At 34.9% G+C, this 12,243-nt stretch overlaps 1 protein-coding gene across 1 annotated transcript in view; it reads right to left on the bottom strand.

Annotated features, from left to right (window-relative positions):
- KCNH8 (potassium voltage-gated channel subfamily H member 8) overlaps positions 1-12,243 on the bottom strand; it is a 178,060-nt gene that overhangs the window by 87,835 nt on the left and 77,982 nt on the right. Inside the window, exons 4-5 of the mRNA XM_074150168.1 lie at positions 6,440-6,567; positions 3,428-3,668 (exon numbers count right to left, since the gene is read on the bottom strand). Of these exons, the coding sequence (XP_074006269.1) occupies positions 3,428-3,668; positions 6,440-6,567 (369 nt within the window). The remainder of the gene's footprint in view (positions 1-3,427; positions 3,669-6,439; positions 6,568-12,243) is intronic.

Below are 12,243 nucleotides of genomic sequence, written 5' to 3' on the forward strand. Positions count from 1 at the left end.
GCTAGTATGTTTAGAAATAGTATAATTTTATAGCTATAATTAATATCCAGGTTTCTCTATCTTCCACTAGCAACCGGATGATCCACAAATAGAAAACTAAAATTAAAAGTTAAAGGTTGCTTATTTTTATAGCTCTTCTCTCTACAGTTGTTCCTGGCCACCTTAGGAGACAAAATATTCAGTCACCTTTGATCTTATCCAGCAAACAATGTATAACCATTACCCTGAAAGCCTATAAATATTTTCTCTGAACCATCACATTGATCTCAACTCCTGTTGAAGACATACTATTCAAATAGTCCCGTGAGTCAGTCTGAGCATTTAGCAATAAAGTATCATTTCTTCAATTAAGGTGTTCAATAATATTTTTAAGTGAAAAAAGCAAACAAACAAACAAAACCCTGAAAACTAGAATGAAACAGTTGCAGAAAGAAAAACACTATATTCAATAGTTATGGAAGAATAAAAGTTATGCAATCAGGAAGTTATTACTAATAAAATGGAATGAACTGGGAGAGAGATTCTCCCAACTTTTCTCTCCAAAAGAGAGAAAACTTTACGAATGTTATTGAAAAGTAACCTGGATCCATTATGCTTCTTAGAAATATTGAAACTTTAGCCACCTAGACATACCAATCTACAAATGAAGGACCCGGCTATTCTCTGTGGCAATTAAGGGCACACATTTTGAAGTAAATAGTGCATTAAAGCAGGTAATCTCACTCACCAGATTAAACACCAAGATAAATTTTTATACGTTTGCTTAAATACACTAATGTTAAAAAGTTTTTCTCTCCACATCTTTATGATTTTAAGATACACAGAACAGTCAAAAAAGTCTAAAACTAAACTAGTTTTAAACTTGCATTGGACAGAGGAAACAAAAGATTTATTTACAGAAGAATGTTAGAGAAACTTTGCACGTTACAGAGGAAAAGAGATCTGAAAGTACACTGAAACACCACATCACACAAGCTATCATAGCACTAGAAAATAAAGGAAACACCAAGTGAAAAATAATTTTAACTTGATTTGAGAAGCCTTAATTAAGTTCCCTTTCCAAACTGAAGCCCATCATAAAATGGGCTGTTACTACTATTTTTACATTTTTGAGAACTCTGTTTATATTTTTGAGAACTCTCTTCTCATAAATAATTTAATTCAGATCAACACTCCTACTTATAGGCACCACAAGTCAGTAGAGCACTTCCATATTTATTTTCATCATGCTTAAGCATACGCTGAATCACAAGTTGTATAAGCCTAAAAGTTTTTTTTAGCCTCTAGATTTATTCAAACTCTTCTGCTTAAAGGAAACCCTTAACCTCTACCCTATTATTTCCCCTGAACTGATGAGCTGACATCTCTTCCTTTTATTGTCATGTCTCTGCTCCTTTGATAACACAGCTAAAAATGAAGACCTTGTGAAGTCCAAATAAAAGTTTATGCAAGTTATGCGTGTAAAAGGAATATTATTCTATGTTCTGAGAAATCTGAATAAAATCAAAGCAGATAGACTCTTTTTCTCCAATCCACAATTACAGAGTTGTAAAACCTCAGTCCGTGACTAGAGAGCTGTAATACAGCTGAAGGCCCCATCTCAGACAGATCTCCCCACTGACTTTCTGAGGTATCAGCATCATAAAAAGAATTTTACTCAACTCTTCTCATGGACTTTTCTAAAAGCACGTAGATCATCCATCAAAGATGTGCTTGTCAGAGCCACAGTGCAACAATGCCCTGAAACTTATGTTTAAATTTATGTATGCTGTCAATCTCACACATGTTCTGAGACATATTCATTCATTATTTTAACAGACAAGGGACCATTGAGAGGCGACTATAAACACACTGTTTTCTTTAAATTCACTGCAGAGATTTAAATACAGTATGAGAATGTCCTGAAAATACTCCATAAACTTTTCCCTAGAGCCACAAACTTAAAAACAGACAATAACTTTAGAAATAATTATTTTAAGGAAAATTAAGTCATTATTTAAACTGTTGGGGAGGTATGTTACAATACAGTGTTTGTTGTTACCAGTAACAAAAATATGCAAAGAACACTTTTTTAGTACTTTATACACTTTTCTTTGAATGTATTTTGTTACAAACATAGTTAGATTTCCTGAATGATAAACTTAAAAGTCTAGCCAGAAAATATGAAGTAAAATTTACAGGAAATCTTCTTCCTTCTATTTTTCTTACCCAGCTACTCTATTGATCATAGAGATACCATTGCTTTTGACTTACTGATATAAGAATTCTATGTTTCCAGCAAATGATATAAACAGAAAAGTGGCGCTGAGCAGTACACCATCTGTCTTGCTTCAAATGACTACTACAGCACATAAATCAGTTAGATACAGATTATACTCTCTTGTGCTCAGATTCTAATAAACACATTCATAACACAAAACAGTTATCTACACCGGTGTGGGCTGAAGGATGCAACCATTATCAAAATACCTTAACCTTGAGTCTACTGTTTTTATAAAGATACCCAGGTAAATCAAGTGGAATTACTTCTTTTTATATTCCTTACAATGGAATGTGGAGTCATTTATGACTGACTACAGTCACAGCCTTGGTCTTTTTGCGCAACACAAAAGATAATCCCCCATGATCTGCACTGCAGAACGTAGGTTTCTTACGGCAGTGCTTGAGTATCATTCAATGTGGATTGCATGCATTAACATGAAAGAGTCCACCAAGATCTAATAGTGAGCATAAGATGGGAAAATCAGACCTTAAACCTAATGAGAAATCAATGTCAAAAGGAGGAAACACAATTATTTATCCATCAAGGTCACCATCAGACATAACCTTGTCTTCTTGTTAGTTGTTGAAAGAAATAAGAATTAAATGGATCATTGAAATAAAAAGTTTAGAGAACAGACACCGGATGACAAGCTGTAGCCTCTGCTTCTTAAATTCTATCCCAGTTATCAGTATAGAATATTGATATTGTACATTTACATTATTGCAATATAAGTTTTAATCTTATGTCATTAGTTTTTAAAATCTATTGATTTTCAACTTATGGTCCAAGGGTCTTCTAAGTATTTGTGAAAGGTGATAAAAAAAAAAAAGTACATTATGAAAAATACTATAGTAATTTCAGGGCACACCCCTGCACAGGGAAGGTTTTAGGCATCCATAGGCTAAAACAATGGTTTTCAATCTTCTTTACAGTCAAAATTCCTTCTTAAGCAACAGCAGGACTACCTGAATCAATTTAAAATAAATAATAATAATTATAAAAAAAGGTGATCTAAAGTTCAGATAAAATCTCAAACTATACAGTTTAAATTGATTTTCTTTAAAATCAGTAAAGCCATGATTATTTCCTCTTCTATATTATGCATTCTGTGAAAACCTTAAATGTCAAAAAAGAGCTCCCAAACAAACCCCAAATATATCTTACCGATGATAAAAAGAATTTCCACTGCAATGTCACTAACAGTTGTGCTTCGAGTTGTAGACAGCTCATCATGGCCAATAAAGCAGACATTGTAAGGTACAGTCACAGCAACATAAAACGTTGCCAGTAAAATAAGCCAGTCCCAGCCAGCTTTAAAAGTGCTAAAATGCAACAATATGAATTTGGACTTTTTTGCATCTGAAACTTTGTATTCTGGAAATGCTGGTTTATCTACAAAAACATTCTGAAAAAGAGAAAAAAAATTAAATGAGACAAAACAATAATTTGATCATACAGACACATTTCTTCCAATGCAGCCATTTGATGTTTTTTAAAAAAGTGTAAAAAATATGATATACTCATATGCAGGCAAGAAGTAATGTTAATTTTTTTCTAATATAGCCCTCACACTCATTTAGACAGATGGTTCTGGTGGTGGAATAACTTTTGTGAACGTTGGGGCAGGAAGAGGGTTAATAAGGAACAGATTAAATAGAATCAGGAGGGCACTGAATCTGCCAAACTATTTATTCCTATGTTGGTGTAATTCTGACTTAAGAGCAACATTTTCCTGCTGGACAGATAGGCTAAAGATTTGTATACATAAGGACATAGTACTGCATAGGAGTAAACATATAGAATTGGAATAGGTGGTGCTGAAAACAAAACATCCTTCCTATACTTATTTTTTAAGAGTTGTGAGGAGGTTTTCTTCCTCAGAATAACTATAGCCTGGTCCTGTGGACTGAACAGCTGTTAGCAGCTGGAGCACCTCTCCTGGTTTAGTTTCATCTGAGGGAATCCATTTCATGTGCCCAAGACTGCTATGAACCGAAGCACAGTTAGTAGGATTAACTTCTTGATTCTCTTTAAAATCGCACACCTGATCTACACCAAAATACTAATGCAGACCCATTAGAATACAGATCCAGAACTGTCTATCTTCATTGTGAGATTGTAGCTAGTTTTGTTACGTGTCTCAAGCCTTTGTCATCTAACCAGCAAAGGTCTTTGCAACAAAGACTTCAGTCTTAAGCATCAGTTTTACAAATTCTTAGCTTTCATCCTTCAGAGTTTTTACAAAAACACCCACCCTCCTGAAAAGCAGCATGTGCTACATGAACTGTCTTGTATTACTTATTAACAAAATTCTTGCTCACTGTCATTGTGCCCCTGGTTAATGATGTGCCAGTAATGAAGAGCCTCACAAAACAATATTGTGTATTCAGCACAAGCTAAGATTACTTCTGATCTTGAAGTTATTCACTATGAATATAAAAAGACAACAACTGATGACTGCAGACTTAATTACATTTGCCTTGCCCGTCACAGCCTTTCTCTTTGTGTGTTTCTTTTGAAATACTAATGTCCTTGCCTTCTCCATTCTTGGTTCTCATTCATGAATCTTAGAGGCTGAATTCTCACTGTTGTTAGTGTCAACCCGTTTTTAATCACAGAGAAGGAAATGTTCCTCTTACAACTTCCAATTCATAGCTTTAAAAATCTATGCACTAAAGTAGTAAATTAGTTTGACAACAAATGTTTTAAACCAGTATGATAACATCTGCACTAGGATTTTGACAGCACATGGAAAGTCACCAAAAGCTGTTTTAAAAGACATGTTCCTAAAAAATATTACTGTGCTATGAAAATATCACTGGAAGACCTGGCCGTATTTTGCAGATTTTTTTTTACGCTTTTTCAACATTTAACATTTTTTAACATTTTTAAGCTTTTAAACTTTTTTTTTTTAACATTTAACATTTTTTGACATTTAACATTTACATTCAGTGGAAGTGACTGTATACCTTTTGAGATATATACCAGCTGTGTATTTTAATGTCCTTAACCTATACCAAATTTTGCTGCTTTTAATTTGTAATGTAATGTAATAATGTCTAGGAGGAAGTATCTGCTTAATTTTGGTGACCAATAAAAGGAATATGCCTAGTAGCAGATCATCTTTTCAAGGTGTTCATGATCTATATCCTTTGGCTACTTTTTCCATTGTCTGCCTTCCATCCTCCCCCTAACCATTAAAAAAAACAAAACAAAACCAAAAAACAAACAAACAAACAAAAACCCCAAACTGAGACCATTTTCTTCTTGTGGCTCAAAGATTTTAGCTTTTTGATGCTAATGATATGCGAACAAGAAACTAAATCCTGTTCTGAGATTTTAAGAAAAACTGTTTCTTTTTGCTACCCCTGCTTCTAATAACTATAGGCCCTCACTGTTGGAACAGGCTCAAATATTATTCTAGCAAATTTTTATATGTACATAATGTTTTCACATACATCTCTAGTTTTCCTCTGCATTAACTTTTTTCCTGAAACATAGTTCATTAGAGCAGAAGAGTTATTATTTCTCCTGAGCATATTTCTTCAGAATATGCTGCTTTATTTTTGGTTTTGTCTATTGTTTGATTTGTTTTTTGCAACATTCCCAGGGTGTTTTATGAACTTACTTATTAAGTTCATAAATAATTATAAACTAAGAGAATACAGGAGTAATTTAAAGAAACATTACTAGTTCAATTAGGAAATGAAAACAAAAATTTACTCTGCACAAAGTTGGAGGCATTCACATGGAAAGCTGCCTAAATGAAGTGTGACCTTCTGGAGCTTACACAGCATAGACATTTTCAGTTAGAGCAATACCTTGAATTTGTTCATTATTGTTTTGGCAAATAGTAATTATTGAAATGAAACAATTGGGATGGTAAGGTAATTTGGAACCTAAAATTAAGTTCTGAGAGATTTTAGCATGTGGCTTTCCTGGGGTTAAATAAATGTCAGTTTACAGTACAGATAAATGCACTGTCTGCTATATGAAGTGTAAGAAATACCATAGCAGGCAGAACTGCACTTAAGTGAACTGCACATTACTCCTTTTGTTACTGTAAAATTATGACGAGGACATTTCTCAGGTACCCACTGACATTTTACAGCACTTTTTAAAAAACAAATGACAGTACAAAGAGTACATTTTTGAAAAGAGAAGAATTACACCTACATTATTAATTTTTAATTTGTTCTTCTCTCTTCTTTGTAGATGTCCAGAGATATGATAAAGGACAGCTCTACTCCGCCTTCGCGCTGACTCAAAATGTGACCCCGCTCTTCCTCTTCCTTTCCATTTTTCTGCAGAACAGAAGTGAGAGTCCATTAAACATTGGGAAATGGCACTTTAATCTTTGGGACCTGAACTACTGACATTTTAGACTTTGGTAGAAATAGGGCTAGATACAAAGATTATACACACCTTTTCTTAGTTTTAGTATTTTTTATAAATGTCCAGCTGTTTCTTTCTGGTTCTTAAAAAAATTTTAGGTACCCGACAGACTTGCTTTTGTCTTTCCATGGCCGATCTTAGCAAAAAGATACAATAGTAAATCCATCCACATAAGGAGAAAGTCACTTTAAATACAGCGGGTATATTTTTACCCTGTGCTTAAAATCAAAAGGATTTCTCATCTCCCCAAATATTATGAGAAATCATTGTTCTAATAAAAAGCTCAGATTTGGGGCTCTATCTCCTGGTGCTTCTACACAACCCTTCCTGTGTGATGACAATCCCTCCCCCAAAATAGCTGTTAAAAAGGATGCTTGGCAATTAGTATTAAGTCCCTTTTCTTTGATCAGAAAAGTGGTAATACATTTTTTAACTCTTCTTGCTGTCCTGTGTTGTTTTTTATTTCAAATGAGATTAGACATAGTGCTACAACCATCACATGTGACAATCTCGGAAGTCTTTTCTAAGAAGAGAAACTAGCAACACCTCTTTGCCAATCTTAACATTGGTCTCATAACAGCTTAAAACTTCTTACAGTCTTGTAAGGGAAGGTTGCAGTAAAAGAAGCACAATTAGACACAAACGCCTTTGTAACTGTTGACTTTTCTGTCTATGTTTTTATAAGATCATGAGGCATCAATCTTCCACTTAAAGTTAATAGAAAGTGGAGGCATAACTCTTTTCTTGTCCCTTTGGAAAAAACGAATCTACTCCTCAGGTATAAATCAGAAAAATAAAACCTGACAACTTCTGATAAGCTCTACTAGGTATATGCTGCCCTAGCAATGCAAAAGAACTGTAAACTCAGCTTTACTGACCAAATTAAAACCAAATCTATGTCTGCTCTCCTTCAAAGCACATCAGAGTAGTCAGAGCATACCATTGGATATAGTCTAGAATACTTTATGGTTTATAATGTTCTCATTCCCCAGATAAAGTATGATACATCTAAATCCTTGAAATGGAAAATAAAGTGTTTAATCATCCAGTGGCAGATAAAACTCATACTGTTCTTTCAGTCATGAAGTTCAGGTGGTTACAAATAGAAGTCCTTCCCCAGGCAGAGCCGGACCTGGAGGAGGGGTGCTCAGCACATGGTCAAGGCAGCCCATTGCATCCTGCCAGCTCCCAGAGATCTTCCTTTTCAGGACAGCTGAGAGGGTGGCAGGAACCGGCTCATGGCCCAGGGACTTTTCCACAGCCATGAGCAGGCTGCACCTGAATACCACCTGCTCCTGTTCTAGGTCTCCAGCCCTATAAGAAATGCGGTCAAGAATTTTTGTCCTTTCAATACTAGTCTTGAGAAACCCTCATCACTTGCATAAGGTAAGAAAAACCACAGCAGAAAGTGTGATCTTTGCATGGACGCCCATGAATAGCCCACGTGCTGTAAAATAAATATAGTGATGTCTACAGAAAACACAAAGGTAGTTAATCATATCCAGTATCATTAACGCAAATAGGTGTCACAGGCAGCCCCTCCAAAAAAACTCCCCAAACCCTGAGTAAATTCCAAAGGAGACAATTGGGGTAAAGGAATACAAAAGGATTCTGAATGAACACAAAAAACCCTTTGAAGACAGACTGTATGGAAGTCTGGTATGAATGTTTTTTTAGGCTTTTAAAAAACCTTTAGCTAACTTTCAGATATTATTCTCTAGGGGACAGCACACCAGCAGTTGTCAATAAAGAGAAAATTGATAGAAGCCTGCTTTGGTATTAATGACAGAATAAAAGCACTACCATGGGCAATAGGCTGCAGGAGATCTGTTGGTTGTATGACACATTCCTTCTGTCAGCAACAACCAAATATTCACAGAACTATTAGCTGTATGGTGGATCCAGGCTAGCCTCTAGCTACTTTTTTATTCTGTTAACTGATCAACTGATTCAATAAGAAGATGTACTTAACGCGCATACCAGCTGAAAAACTGTAAACATTATTACAGAATATTTTTTAAAGGGACCAATTTTACACAGAATAAATTGTATGATTTTCATCGTTTTAATATAGTGCCTTCAGAGAAAATTCAGCTTCGAACAGAGAAGAGAAAAGAAGCAATAGTATACATTACTACTACTGTTTCATGGATCAGAAAGACCTTTAAACAGTATGCTTATGAGATAAGAAATCTTTAACCACATTTCAGGCAACTGATTCTTCCATCATTATGAAAAAAAAAGGTTAGAGAGGAAAGACACACAAAGACAAGAAGAAAGGATCTTTCTCCACCTCCATTTTGATTATAATAATAATAAATAAATAAATCTTATTTTTAGATGGCAGTATTTGTGTTTATCCCATAAAATTCAGAACTGAATTCACATTATTACTAGTGTAAAAGCATCTTTGTCAACAGGCAGGTCAACCAGTTAAAGGAGGCGTTCAAACTAGGAAAAATATGGGAAGAAGACAATGACCAACAAACAAATGAGGAAGTGGTGAGGTGGACTGCCAGCTGGCTGAAGTGCTGGGCTCAGAGGGTTTTGATCCAGCATTATGTCCATGAAGTCCAGATGGAAGCCATGCATTATGACTTAAGGACTGATGCTATGGCAAATACTGTTTAACTTCTTCCTGAATGACCTAGAAAATGGGACAGGGTACACTCAGAAAGTTTGCAGATGATACAATCTGGGAGCAAGCAGTTGTTATATCAGATGTTTGTGCTGCAAGAATCTGAAGTCACAGCACTTAAAGACTGCCAAACTTCTCAGGCATGTGTTTTTGTCTTTTTCTTTTATGAAAGTCTTAGGACAAAGCCTGCTTTTCCCATTGACTGATAGGGCTAATTTCACTGAAAACTTATCCAGAAGGAGAACTGAAAAAAACACTGTTAAATTTGTATTTGGAATGAGATATTCAACAGAAAAGGTCACAGGTGACATCTGACATTTGGGCTGAGAAAAGGGAAATCAGGCAAAAAAGTGGACTTTTGCAGGGCACATTGGCACAAAGGAGCAACTGAAGTTGTGTGAACAGATGAGATAAAATATATAAGAGAAGGTCTGCAGAAAATCAAAGAGGGTATCAACTCCTGAGGTCTGCAAAAGTAAAAAGACAATCTACGAGAAAAGAGAGGCCATGAAACCAGGATATAAAGTTCAGGGAGGTGTCGTTGTGAAAGTACAAGGACAATAAGATTTTACAGAAGAAACGGATGGTATCAAAGGTAGGAAAGACATGAGGAAGAATGAGCCTGGAGAAGAGTGCTGGAGGCACAACAAGGGAGAATGTAATACCATAGAGTCTTGGTGGAATGCCAGCGGGTCCAGGGCAGACTTAGAAGAGAAGGAGCATGAAGGAATTTTGTTAGATAAACTAAGGAGTTTAGAAATTAAAGAGATGGAACGCGACTATTAATGTTCCATACAAATTATCAAAGTCTGTTTTGGGCAGAACAAAGAAGAGATAGACTGAAACAAAAACATTAATACAACAGCTTTGCATGGGCAGAAGAGTTTCACACTGAGCGTGTTTATATGTAAGTTCTGCTTCCCATACACAATCTAACTGCAAGAGATATAACCACAAACAGGAAATAGAAAACTGGGCATAATGGCAATTATCTTACAGCAAGAGTTGTCTTTCAACTCCAAGTTTACAAGTAATTCAATTTTTGAAAGGAAAAATTCAGTTATCTTTGAAAAAGTAAAATTATCTTTTTAGCAATTTTAACTGTGAAAATTATATCTGGCAGTGTGTATCAATCACTTTGCAGTGGATATTAATCACTGAACATTAAAAAAGATCTTTAATCCCTTTAAACAAAATGCAAATTCAATGTTCTGTTAATATGAGGTACATCATACATGACTGATAGTGTTTGTGGTACAAGTAAAGAAGAACCAATTACTTTTAGAAAAGTTAAACATTCTGAAATTTCAGATACTGAATCAGCTGCATAGATTGTACTGGGAGTTCTTTTCTGGCAATGATGAGATGATGTTTACCACTAGAGGACTAGTGAATCACTCTGCACAGGAAAAGTTTGAATGTTACTCAAAGAGCTAACATACGATTAAATTTGGCTTTATATAGCTATGTAGATTTACATAAAATTAAAATGCTGGAATTTTTGTAAATATTTCGAACAAATGGTTAAATCCTATTTTTTGTCACTATATAATATAAAAGATATTATCTGGCAAAGGCCCACACTAAGTGCTGCTTTCTGTTGCCATGATGCAAACAAGTATCACCATAGCATAAAATGATTGCCATGGTTTTAAAGTGGGTATAAAGGGAAGGAACAACCAAGTTAAAGGATTGTGTTCTAAAGAGTACATCGCGCAGGACAGTCAAATGTCAATATTCAAAAGGTTACAGCAATTGAATGGACATTTGCTGGTGTAATGTAGCTCTGCATAAGTGCGTTCCTCTGTCAGCACACAGTAGGTGGAGTATTAATTTTTAAATATACAACAGCAAACATGAATTAAAATCTGCTTAGATTTACAATTTAACATGAGCCCACATCAAAAGCTGAAGATCATTTTAATCCTTCCTGAAATAAGCATACAGCTATAAAATGTTTATCAGATAAACAATAGCTGTCATTTGACAAGTAATCAGTAATACTCCTATTTCAAGTAATCACTGGCATACTAAGCATGATTTCTCACTGAGTGTACCCTGAAAATTTGCATCTCTCATAAGGTAAATCATTAGCCTTTAGAGCACAAATATTCTGATAATCTCTCTTCTACATGGCCCCCACATATGTTTTAATAACCTGCTCTCCTAAAACTTTCGTAAGCATAAAGAAGAAACTACATAAAATATGTTTTATATTTTAACTATTTTACTTCAAGGTGAGAAAACTGCAAAATATCTTGTGTGCTGCTTCCAAGCCTCTCTTCAGTATTCCAGCTCAGAAATTCTCAAATATGTTCTGTGCAAAAAGTGAAGGATGAAAAAAACCCCTCCATTACTTAGGGCTTGAAAAGTAAGACAAAAGTGAAATTATTTGTCCAAATGTACAAAAGAGGCAGAGGTTGTTAGAATAAATGTTGATTAAAGAATATTCAGCAGCTCAGGGAAGAATAATATTTTCTGTTGTAAAGTACTAAAATGTTGTAAAAGAATGCTGAATTACACTTATTTTTAACTGAAATATAACTTTTTTTTATTGAAAAGCTAATATTTAAGATCAGAAAAAGTTGAATACTAATTGTTCCTAATTTTTCACATACTTCAAAAACTCATCAGGAGAAATGAGTCCTAGGCCCATATTTACATTGTTTCTGAGATATGCAGAGATCAAATGGCTATGACAGAGTGGAAAATTAAACTAAATCCCAGAGTAGTACCAGATTGGAAAATTCAACAGTAATGAAGTTTTACAGAATTCATGTAACTTCTATAGATAAACTTTTACTAGACAATTCCTTTGACAGTGAAAAATTGCAAACCTAAAGTCTTGGTTGAGTATACCTTCCAGTAACTGAAGGGGGCCTACAGGAGAGATGGGGAGGGACTCTGTATCAGGGAGTGTAGTGATAGGACGAAGAGTAACAGTTTT

This window comes from Numenius arquata, chromosome 7 (assembly GCF_964106895.1).
Source record: "Numenius arquata chromosome 7, bNumArq3.hap1.1, whole genome shotgun sequence".
Classification (NCBI taxonomy): Eukaryota; Metazoa; Chordata; class Aves; order Charadriiformes; family Scolopacidae; genus Numenius; species Numenius arquata.